At 37.5% G+C, this 11,837-nt stretch overlaps 1 protein-coding gene across 1 annotated transcript; it reads right to left on the bottom strand.

Moving 5' to 3' along the window:
* Window positions 1–3,651: 3,651 nt before the first annotated feature.
* Window positions 3,652–9,779, bottom strand: LOC127653292 (grifin). The gene is made up of 4 exons (XM_052139936.1): window positions 9,698–9,779; window positions 6,631–6,710; window positions 4,188–4,350; window positions 3,652–4,077 (listed from the first exon to the last, which is right to left on the bottom strand). The coding sequence occupies exons 1-4, from the start codon at window positions 9,707–9,709 to the stop codon at window positions 3,913–3,915; spliced, it is 420 nt and encodes a 139-aa protein (XP_051995896.1). The 5' UTR covers window positions 9,710–9,779; the 3' UTR covers window positions 3,652–3,912.
* Window positions 9,780–11,837: the final 2,058 nt, after the last annotated feature.

The raw sequence follows: 11,837 nt of genomic DNA, 5'->3' as shown, positions 1-11,837 counted from the left end.
ATCCCCTTTGTCTCTCTTAGGACTGCGAAATATATGTCATGTTTTATTACGCTGTTATTGTGAATCCAAAGTCTATTTCAAGCATCCCAGAGTCGATTACTAAAGCTCACTGCATCTTCATCTTCTGACAAAAAGAGTAAGGTAATGCAATCCATCATTTAGCCAGCTGCCCTCTAGAAAAATCAACATGACATACATTTTAATGGTAATTCATTTGATAACAAAAAGTCTAAGCAACTGGGTTAAAAACACAAGAAAATAAAATAATTTGTATTTTGACCAACGAATTTCAAGCTGCATTTATACTATAAGCCTTAAATTGAAAGAAACCAACTCTATGCACAGACTGCACCTCATTTATAAATATCACAAATAATATTTTTATTTCTCTTTAGTCTTCTCATTTGTCACACAAGATTAAATTTTGTCTTATGTAAACTCTCAGGGTTGAACATAAAACGCATGATTTGCAACCACAAAATATCAGTTGCTTAAATGGAGTAAATTGATAATGGGCTATACGAAGGGTGTAGCTACTGTTATATTACGATTAACATTATAAATAAAAACAAATGTAAGTAGTATTAGCGATTTTTCCTTTTCCTTTTATTAGCGCATTTTACGCGTTTATGTCTATAACTTTTCTCACTTTCTCTTTTGCAGCTTCTTTCGTTCATTTAATTAATTCAAATATGATTCAACATATCTGAACCACTCTACAGAGCGTCGTGAAAAAAAGGTAATTTGAGAAATATAAATACATACCAACGATGTTGAAGTATTTGTGAAATAGCAGGTGCGCTTGCGGGAATGTTGTGTTTGCTCCTCAATCTCAAGCTCTTCTGAAGAACTGAGCGGCTGCGGCACGGAGGAGAAGTCTCTGCTGGCGGAGGTGATGCGTGTGCGCTGATGTGATGGGAGACGTTTTCTCATTCACCTCATCGCTCCGCAAATTGAGGTGTTGATCACTGTATAAATAAAGATGTGGGAAAGGCGTGAAATAAACTGAGAAAGGAAGGTCTGGAAAACACTGTGCAACCTTTAACCTTGTTTGTGTTTTGTTTTGTGTTTTCCGTTAAATTAGTTGATCCATTTTTGTTGATTAGTGTTAGAACTGATATATCAGTTAGTTCGATATTTGACCTTTTTGAGATTAGGCATGGTATATTATGGTGCATAGTCGACAGGTTAAGAAAAGCGGTCATAATGTTGGCTTGACAAAGACAACATACTATAATTATACAGACTTGGTTTAGGGCTTCCATCCATTCATCCAATATAATGCCTGATTATTAGCTAGCTAGCTTGCTGTCTGATTGTTACCTTCATGAGACTGATGTGTAAATGTTTTGTAAAGCAGCCCCTAATAAACATGTAATAAATAAATAAATGATAAAAAAAAACTAAAATAAAAAATTTGAGATCAAATAATCTCCCTAAAAAATTGATGTCCAGATATGTGGACAGCAGGACTAAGTTGTGAAATAAAAAAAAACAAGTTATAGAAAGTCCGATTTCTTTCATTAAATTGTTATCTATTCTTCCAGGAGTTTTGGTTATTCATGCTTTTGAGACGTTACAGCCATTACATCACAAATTAGTATAAAAAATGCCATCATCCAATCACTGCCAACCATGTCCAAATAAAATTATACAATCTAAATTCTGAATCTTTGTACTGATTACCATTGTCCCATTTCTGCCAAACATGTTGAGTGGTCCAAACATCATTTGCAGCCTGAAACTGAACTTTTGGTCGGATTTTATCAGTGAATGCACTTTGCTGTGTAGAGAGTTATAGGATGCTCCCTTGTTCCCTATTTAGTGAATGACTTAACCTCCATTGTGCTGTCTGTCTGCACTGGTCTCAGAACAGTTTGAAATGCACCTTATTTTCATCCTACCTCCATATAAAGCCTCTGAAAGCAATTTTTTTCTGCTTTTGGATGAACCCATTGATTCTCAATGTGATAATGCACAGTGAATATAGGATTTCTAAGGAAAAATGTGCTTAAGTACACATTAGTGTACATTGTGTGTAGCAGCATAGTGTTTCCCGATAAACCGCTCAAATGTAAAAAATGGCATATCAGATTAAAATAGTGACTCTAATCTTTTGACTGAAACAGGTTTCGATGTAAAAACTTAATTAGGTTTCTTACTAGATGTAGTTTTGTTGCCGTTTCTCCCAAAGACAAACTCTGCTATGATCAGCACCATGTGATACACATGACTCTGTACATCAAAAGTTGAACCATTTACTGACAGCCCAGAGTCTCCAGAACTGAGATCAGTCGGTTTAAATGAATGAAAATTATGCGTTGCGTATATCGAAAATACAATGTCCATGCATGTATACACAGGGTTATAATGCCAGTATAATTAGCTAAGTTAAAACTTATTTAAATGACAGTTCTTTGTCAAGCCAACATCAAAGTTTGTTATTATCAAATATTTGTTTTGTATGGAACCCCATTTTGCCTTTGGGTTTTTACTTTTTTCTGTCTTGTTTTCTCGTGATCACGACTTAATTTTCTTGTGATCTCGACATAACAAATGTTGTTTTCTTGTGATCACGACATAAATGTTTTCTCGTGAACATGACTTCTCTTGTGTTCTCGTGATTGTGACTTACAGTTCTTGCGAGAAAACCGTCACAGGCACAGCATCTTCAGTTTACGCAACAGTATGGCTCTCTAAGTCAAGGAGATGGACCTGCATCTCTCACTCATCATCTGCTATCCATGGAGTAATGATGGGGAAATTAAGCTTTCTGAAGCAGTGGGGCTTTCATTAAAAACATATTGAAATTGGTTTCGTCACTTAAAGTTTCTGTACACTGTTAAATGTATTGCCATCTAATGTTTCAAAAATATTAGGCACAACTAGTATGCTGCTGTGACACAAAGTTTTGAAGCAATAAAATGTAGTATTAAAGCTTTTATGTCTTTTGTAAATAAAGTGTTTATAAATAAATAAGTAATAATCAAGTGAAAGTTCAAAGGCTTCACTTATGAGTTAAAAATTCACTGTGTTGTTTTAATACAAACAATGTTTGAGAGTAAATTAATAACTAATTATTAACACTTCAGTTGTTATCTTAAGAAAACATCTTTTGTTATCGTGATCTCAAGAAAATTAAGTCATGATTACGAGAAAACAGCTTTTGTTACGTTGAGATTAAGAGAAAACCAGCCAGAAATATCGATAAACAATAGACAAAATGGGCTTCCATAGTTTTGCGAATGTTGAGTAAGTATTGATTAAAATTCAGCAATTTTGTCTACATTAAATGTTTTATATAGGGGCATTATATCTGCCATTTGTCACCCGGCTCTCTAAAAATATAAATACCAGCATCAGCCATTAAATAACCCAGGCTATCAGTCAGTCACTAGTTGTGATCAAACATTTAAGCAATTTAAGTTATTTAATTTTAATTTAACTATATTTATCATACCTATGGCCGACAGCTTATATAGACTGTCAGCCTCACATGCACTCTCAGTCATGTGCGCTCTCAAAAACCGGTAATATGTTGCTTTATTGTTGTCTATTTATTGTCACTATATGTATTTTGACCGATTTGATCTTGCAACCACTTAGAACCACAAGTCACTTAGAACATTCTAAGTAGATGAGTCTTACAGGACAATTTTCATACCTCCCATTTATTCATAGATTGATATGAATATGGAGTTCAGATAAGGCATATCAATACCAACAATCACACCTTTACAGGCAAATAATAGGATGATCAGGATAAGAGTCTGAATAATAGGATAAGAGGATAATCATTGGTATTTAAAGGTGTGTAAACAAAAATGCAAAACGTACAATAATCCACTGTAAACAAACAAAGGCTAGTTCAGATTATTCTTCTCATAGCTCTTTTTGCCTTATCGCAAAGCCTCAGTAAAAATGTTTTTTGGTGATCTCCAAAGAGGAGATTTTGACGTCATTCACCACTTGTACTTTAGTGATGGTCTTCAGGTCTTCCACACGATGTTTGTACTGCATGATCTTGGAGTCGTCAATGTAAACATGGAAGTTATCCTTGTCAGAGTAAATCTCAATCTGTGGAGACATATGAAATCGATGCTGATTAAATCATCCTCAATCATTATAAAACACAAATCCTGTTGCTTGTGATACTTTGTCAATTAAAAGTCACAACACTTTGTCACCTGGAAAGGCTCCTCTATTCCAAGTGGGAAGTTGCTGCACTTCTCCTCCTGTCCCCAGTGGTTTGCCATGAAAGAGTTGCAGATAATATCAGACTCAGTGAAACGGGGGGTGAACTGGAAGGCTATTTTGTCATCCATATCACACAGGAAATTAATCTCAAACCTTAGGGACAGGAAGACACATACACTATAATGAACAAATCATGTTGGCTAATACTGAGTCTGAGTCATAAGATACAAACTTGCCTTTGAGTGTTTCTTTATCACTCTTCTTAAAGTAAAGTATACGTGAAAATCACGTTTGACCCAGATTATTTTTCATCTTGTATCTGTCTCTATATACAGTATGAATAATGATTGAACATCATCAGGATGAGTCTCGAGAGAATACATTGTTCTGAATAATATTGCATGTTATTTTAATTGCCATTTGAAAGTTTGATTGTCGCATTATTATGTACTACTCTTCCTACAGCCCTGCTTGATTATAGACTTGTTTACATTGGGGTTATTCTTTATAAACAACCTGATGAATGAGTCATTTCAAAGGACTTAATAAGTTATTTGTGCAAAAAGCTTCTAGATCATTTTGCTAAAAAGAAAAAAGATACTATGAAATCAATATTACAGTTTTCTGGCTCTTAGTCAGACTGATCTCATGAAAATGATGTGATTGTGGCAACATTTTGGCAAAATGAAATTATGTGTTTCATGACATGTCAGTTCCGATGTAAAATGTCCACTGAGTGGTGCTAAAAAAGAGTGAAATGTTCTCCTAGACCTAGACAGATTCGATTTTAAGGTCAATGCTCTATCGAGTATTAAATCAACAAAACCTACCTACCTCTCAACCATAAACCTAAACCTAAATAATTGTGGTGGTGGGGGCGTAGTGGACTAAAGCACATAACTGTTAATCAGAAGGTTGCTGGTTCGATCCCCACAGCCACCACCATTGTGTCCTTGAGCAAGACACTTAACTCTAGGTTGCTCCAGGGGGACTGTCCCTGTAATAAGTGCACTGTAAGTTGCTTTGGATAAAAGTGTCTGCCAAATGCATAAATGTAAATGTAAATGTAAATTGTGTCATAAAAGCAAATGTGATATAATAAATGCAAGTCGGTCAATGTGCGTGCTCAATGTGCAAGTCAATGTGCATTCTCTGCTGGACACTCTATTGGTCACACATCCTCTCGTCATACAAATTCATGGTTCAGAGTTCACCAAGCTTGAACTTTGGTTCGCAGCGCCATACGGAATATATTCATACAAGCTTGCGTGTCCGGTCTCCTGTGTTCGGATGCATTTGAATGGGAGTGAATAAAGCACAAAGTGCAGTGTGACTGCCCCTTTATAAGTCATACACTACAGTAAAAGTGTTTTGATGTCATAAGATAGTATAGTGTGAAATAGAGTGAAAAGTAAATGTTTTATGAACTGATTATCTGCCATTTTACTCATGATTTGTGTGAAAGTGAATTAAAGTCATTGTTGTTGTTGCGCCTCTATTGTTAAACTGCTTTGATATGAACAACAAGCCACATAAAACTTGTTTTGCAAAAATGTAATTATAATAATGTGATTCTATGAGACTAGGATGCCTTAGTCAATGTATGTTTGCTTTGAGGCCATCTATATTTTAGTGTACCGGTACTCCTAAACCTAGACAGTATTAACTTTTCATCAGATAAATGCATTTAAAATGTACTGTCTGTCTCCTTCAGGAAAATTAACCAAAAATATTTATGCACTGCACAGATTTTTGTCCAATCAAACACTCTCTAGTATCAAAGTCAAAGTATACTTTAGGCTCCCCAAGGGGAAATTTGGTACGGACTCCATGTTGTTACATGTAGTATACAACTGACAAGCAAGTAGCAATTCATGGTACATGGCTGTGAAGACTTCTTTCTAAAGCCTAATGGCTATTTCTATGAAAAAAGGGGATGAGCCCTACAATATGTCCTGTTGTTCCAAAAGGAAATATATAAACACAGAAAAGTAAACTAGCTAGTCTTTAAATCTGCTGGTCATTAAATAAACTTTAAATAACTGAACGGCCTGGTGCTGATATTCCCACTCTCATAGAATGAAAAGTTTTGAATTGAGCAGGTGGTAAATAAAATGAAAAGACAACACTGATATGCTTAGCTGGTATATTTAAAAAAAAATGTCTTCCAAGCAGATGACCGTATTACATTTATTTGCCTATGGTTTCTCTCTTGCATGGCTCATTGGTCGCTCTCATAGTCCATTCTGAAGAGGCAAATTTCCTCTGTTGCTCCATGTAAATACAAAATAAAAAGTCTTATCAAAGGTTTCCCAATAGCAAACACCAATCCTTTTCTGTTTGCCTAATTGTGTTTTGAGGTGTTGAGTGGATTTGTTTATACATTTTGAGGTCAGGTTGATGACAAATTCATATGCTCCAAGGAGGACTTACTTGTTGGCTTCTGCTGGGGTTTCTCCTTTCAGGATGACACTCCATCCTGGACACAGACCATCAGGACAGGAAGCTTCAAACTGAAGCATTAGAAACAAAACAATCATCATCACTTTCACTAAACAATACAAAGCATTTATGGGCTAGAAAACCCAGTGTGTTGAAGAGCTTAGAATTGTCCAATCTATTTGAGAATCTCATCTCTGACTTGATCAGGAATTAATAGATATCTATTTTACTGCATAAAACAAATGGGGAAGGTAAAGCAATATTCTCTTGCCCGAAGCTATATATGACATTATATAATGTAACAAGTGGTAGTAATTAATATGGATAGCTTTCAAGGACTTTGTGTTCTTGATTTAGATGATCCATTACTGCTGAATGAGATTATTATCATTTATTTATTGCTGGGCAGCCAAAAAAAAACAAAGATAGTGTAAGATGGTCTCCCGGTCTGACCAGTCGACAAGTGTCCAAAACACCTGGAAACCATCAAAAAGATCAGTTTGATCAGGGTGGGATTCCAGCTAAGACCACCAGATATTTTGTTCTTAAATATGCAACAGTTTGTTCTGGTCTTGAATCTGACTGGACGAGAGATGTTCCATGAGTTATAATGTCTCACACCATCAACACTGTATCACTCAGCTTGTGTTTGTGGTGTTCTAAACAAAGACCAGTCCAAATGTGTAAAAAGCTAGATGTATGTCTTTTCATTTTTCCCTGTGACATTAAAGGTACTGTAATATTTTTTTTCATGGAAAGGTATGCAATAAAAGTTCCTACTCCCTGAAAGATATGAAATAAGTGAAATAAGTGCCATGTGATATTTCACCAGTCTCTGTGACAGCTGTTGGCTCTGTAAACATCAAACAAATATGTGTCTTCTTCTACGGTCTCTGATGCTTTCTGCCTGTCAATCATTCTTCGTGTTCTCATAGTATTGTAGTTGCAGCTAATTATTGAGGCTTAATGCCATTTTTATGCCATTTTGCTCATAACAGTTATCAGTTGAGGGTGCTATTTTGCTGTTGTTGTTTTTAACAACAGTTTCTGCAAAATATCAGTCTCAATAAAGCTAATTTGATATCTTTGGAGAGCAGGGATTTGGAAAGAGTGGCATTGCTAATTCAGTAGCTCAGTCTGGTGGAAGCAGAATTGCTAAAATCACTTACAGCGCCTTTAAAGATTTTAGCCAGCAGGTGGCAATAAAAGACAATTTGTATGTATTATGAGCCGGTAAAGTTTGACGTGCATTGAGTCAGCACACATCAGTCAGCAAACAGCTTCTACAACATTACTACTACAACATTACAGCTGGGAAATATAGTTAAACTAACATCGTCAGCATTAAGGCTTTTTACAGCTGACAGACACAACAGATGGAAAAACAAAAACATACTCAAGGCGCTTAGCTAATTTTCCATATGGAGTTTCCATATTGATGAGATCTAATCAACATGGAGATGGAAAAAAATGTTTCTATAGTGAATAACTCTTGTGCACCAGCAGGGCTGGACTGGTAATCTGGCATACTAGGCATTTTCCCGGTGGGCCAACGCACTTTAGGGCCGATCAGGGGTGGACTGGCCATTGGGAGAACCGAGCATGGTGTGGGCCGGTGAGGCTTGTGCACATCTTTTGAACTAGCAACGGCACATTCTGATCCGTCGCATATGAATATAGTTCCATGCAAAACTGCGGTTTTTGTGGCAGTCCTTATTTTTTCCTCATTTTTTGTTTACTTATTTGCTGAACTGTTATATAAGCAATATCACACTCGCAATCATGCTGTATGGCACTAAATCAGCATGGCTATACTTACCTGCGGCACTCAGACTGCGGCCTTGTGTCTGCGGCCAAATCACAGCCATGCTGATGTAGGACCATACAGCACTCTTGCTCATTTGATATTGCTTAAATAAATATTAAATAAAAAATTGCATATAAATACTTTAAGTAATTTATTTTTAAATATCTGAAATGTGTCTTTCATGAAAACGATATGCTCTTTAGCATGTTGTATTCTCATGTTATGCTGTTTTTTTATGAAAGCAGTTTGAACAGATAAAATAAAGCATTATGAAGATACAGGGCTAGCTGGCAACGAAATCAGGCATGCGCAAATTAAAATAAAATTTAGAGATCGGTGGAAGAACATGAGAGGACATCTTCGCTTTGAACAGAGGTAAGAGACGTCAGTGGACTGTCTCTTGTATTCGCATTATCATTTCAGCTCCATTGGCCAGCACCTGATTTACCAGAGTCTTTGATGTGCTTCAGGGCTATGCCACACACACTGTTATCTCGATTATGTGCCACTTTTATAAAGCTTGGTACCACAGACTGCCTGTGAAGACTGTTTAGGTAACCAGGGCAATTGCAAAACCTGTCACGCTTCCTGTGCTCATCATTCCCTTCAATAACTGGCTCCGGCTCAGGCACTGATATCTGTGCAAGATTTCACGCCGCAGCATTGCAAGATAAATGAGCATGCTTTAAGCAGCAAACAGTGTATTCAACTGGTCCTGAACTGCAAGTGCTGAATATTAAATGTCTGATTATTTAAAAGCCCTCGCATGGACATTTGCAAGAAAACTCATTTCTGGTATTTTACAGGTAGTGATAGAGTGCTCTTTAGATTGCCGCTGAAGCTGAAGCTATAATGTCCCAATTACTTTCTGTGCAGCCGCATGGAAAATAATTAAAACATCATTAGCTTAGCAAGCGCAGAGAGAGAGAGTGTGCGAGAGAGAGAGACAAAGTGATGAGCTATGCAGAAGAGTTAAGTCAGGTGCTGCCCTCCTATAAGAAGGTGTGCATTTTAAAGCAAACATCTAAAGCTGTCTCTACAGTAATTATCAAATCTAAGAACTGAAGCCAAATCACAAGCTCTTTAATATGAAAAACATCTGCACCTTATGCAAACACTTTCCTTTTAGTGCCAAGGCATATGCAGTGTATGAGCAAAATAAAAAGCATTGAAATACTTGGGTTTTACACAACAGGATAAGTCAACTTTATACTATTCTTTATACAGTTTAGCAGAGGGTGATTTCCTTACCTGTAATGTCATCTTGTCAGTAGCACTGTGTTTTGATCAGCTTCCCGCTGGATGTGTTTTGGCGCTGAGAGATCATTTAAAAAGAGCGAGACACCACGTGAGGGATGAGCTTAACAGGATCAAGGCTGTTAAATGTGTTTTTGTATGCGCTGAGTTAATCTATAGAAACTCCTCTGCATGTAGAGTAGAAATATAATATAATAGAGATTTGTATCTCATGGCCATGTGGGATGCCGGTGATACACAACAAAGAATAACATTAGGCCAAAATTATGAGCATTTCAGATACTTGCAGTTGCACAAACACTATATCCAGGATTTCATATATAATGGATATTGTACATAACAATAATGCCATACCATAAAACTTTGATTAATGAGCCATTGCTTATTATGAAACATCAGTATTGAAATGAATCATGGAATTAGTTTTTCAGACAATGGAGTATATACATTATCCGGGGGAAGATAATGTGATTTTGATGACCATGTTTCAGCCTTTCGCAACTAGAAATTGTTGACATCAGCAGTGAGTGAGAGGTGCCATGTGACGTTTTTCAGGTTTTATTTTTCTGTAGCGGTGAACGATTGTCTGCTGATCCTGGGGATTAATCTACTATCCATGTGGGTTTCTGTTTTGGCGTTATAGCCTATCAAATCTGCCAGCCCTCAGGAATTTCCTGTCTGTGTTTAGACACAATGACTTACTAAAGCTCCACAGGCCTGAGTGTACGGCCCTACTAACAGATGCAAAATACTCAGCAATTCTATAGAGCCCAGCCTGCTGAAATGCCTAAACCAGCCCACGGTGGTTTGCTGGTTTTAGCAGATTTAAGCTGGTCCTCAGCTGGTCTAGCTTGTCAGCCAGCTGGTCTCCCAACCTGAACCCAAGTGCCTGAAACCCCTCTAAAACCAGCAAACTAGACTGGGCTAACCAGACTCTCTAAGACCAGCCAAACCAGGCTGAAAAATGCAGGTGCTGTCATCTCCATTCATGCCAAGGGCTCCGTCCTCATGTGAGGCTGTGAGGTGCCTCTAGTGTACCACAAGCCCAGACACACAGCAAGAACAAATGACTTAGAACTGTTTGGCAGACTAAACAAAGTGGTAATATGAACTATTAGCTAATACGTGCAAACAACCCATTGTGACACATTGTGTCTCTTCTAATGTTTATGGTGTTAGAAGATATTAAACACTCTCTGGTGAAGTCAGATTTTTGCCTGTAGGAATAAAGAAGATGTAAGTATATGCGTCATATGTGTAACAGATATTATTCATAGACCGACAAGCAGAAAAACAGATACATAGACAGACAAACAGATGGATAGCAGAGTTGCCTCAACAAACCAAGTGACCAAAACCTGACCAAAACTAGAACAGTCCAACCTAACAGGGAGACCATCTAAGACCAGCAAAACAGTTTTATTTCCAAACAGGTTTGCTGTTTGTGCTCAGAACCCATCTAAAACCAGCAAACCAGACATGCCTAACCAAACTGGGAGACCATCTATGACCAGCAAACCATCTTAGGCTGGTTTAAGAGGGTTCTTTCCAGCAAGTTTACCTTACCAACCTAGGTATCAAAACCCATATAAAACCAGCAAACCAAATCAGCCTAACAAAACTGGGAGAATGTTTAAGACCAGAAATCCATCTGAGACTGGTTTAAAAAAAAAAATTCCCAGCAGATTTGCTTCATTAACCCACGTGCACAAAAACCTTCTAAAACCAGCAAACCACACCAACCTAACCAACCTGGGAGACAATCTAAGACCAACAAACCAGCATAAGCTGGTTTAAGATGCTTTTCCCCCCACCAGGCTTGCCTCATTAATCCAGGTGCACAAACCATCTAAAACCAGCAAACCAGACCAGCCTAACCAAACTGGGAGACCATCTAAGACCAGCAGACCATCTTACCAGCAGGTTTGCCTCATCAACCCACGTGCAGAGAACCCCTCTAAAACCAGCAAACCAATATAGGCTGGTTTAAGATTTTATTTACCAGCAGGTTTGCCTCATCAACCCAGGTGCAGAGAACCCCTCTAAAACCAGACCATCCTAATCAAACTGGGAGACCATCTAAGACCAGCGAACCAGCTTAGGCTGGTTTAAGATTTTTTCCCCAGTGGGTTTG

Source organism: Xyrauchen texanus, chromosome 12, assembly GCF_025860055.1.
Source record: "Xyrauchen texanus isolate HMW12.3.18 chromosome 12, RBS_HiC_50CHRs, whole genome shotgun sequence".
In the NCBI taxonomy this organism is placed as follows: Eukaryota; Metazoa; Chordata; class Actinopteri; order Cypriniformes; family Catostomidae; genus Xyrauchen; species Xyrauchen texanus.
The sequence above is the reverse complement of the archived record's forward strand: the minus strand, read 5'-3'. Positions and strand labels throughout refer to the sequence as shown.

Bases quoted from the DNA above. Each gene is read 5' to 3' on its own strand.
- LOC127653292 (XM_052139936.1), bottom strand. The intron at 4,351-6,630 runs GTAAGTCCTCCT...CCTGTCCCTAAG, and splicing joins ACCCCAGCAGAAGCCAACAA to GTTTGAGATTAATTTCCTGT. The intron at 4,078-4,187 runs GTGACAAAGTGT...ATGTCTCCACAG, and splicing joins GAATAGAGGAGCCTTTCCAG to ATTGAGATTTACTCTGACAA.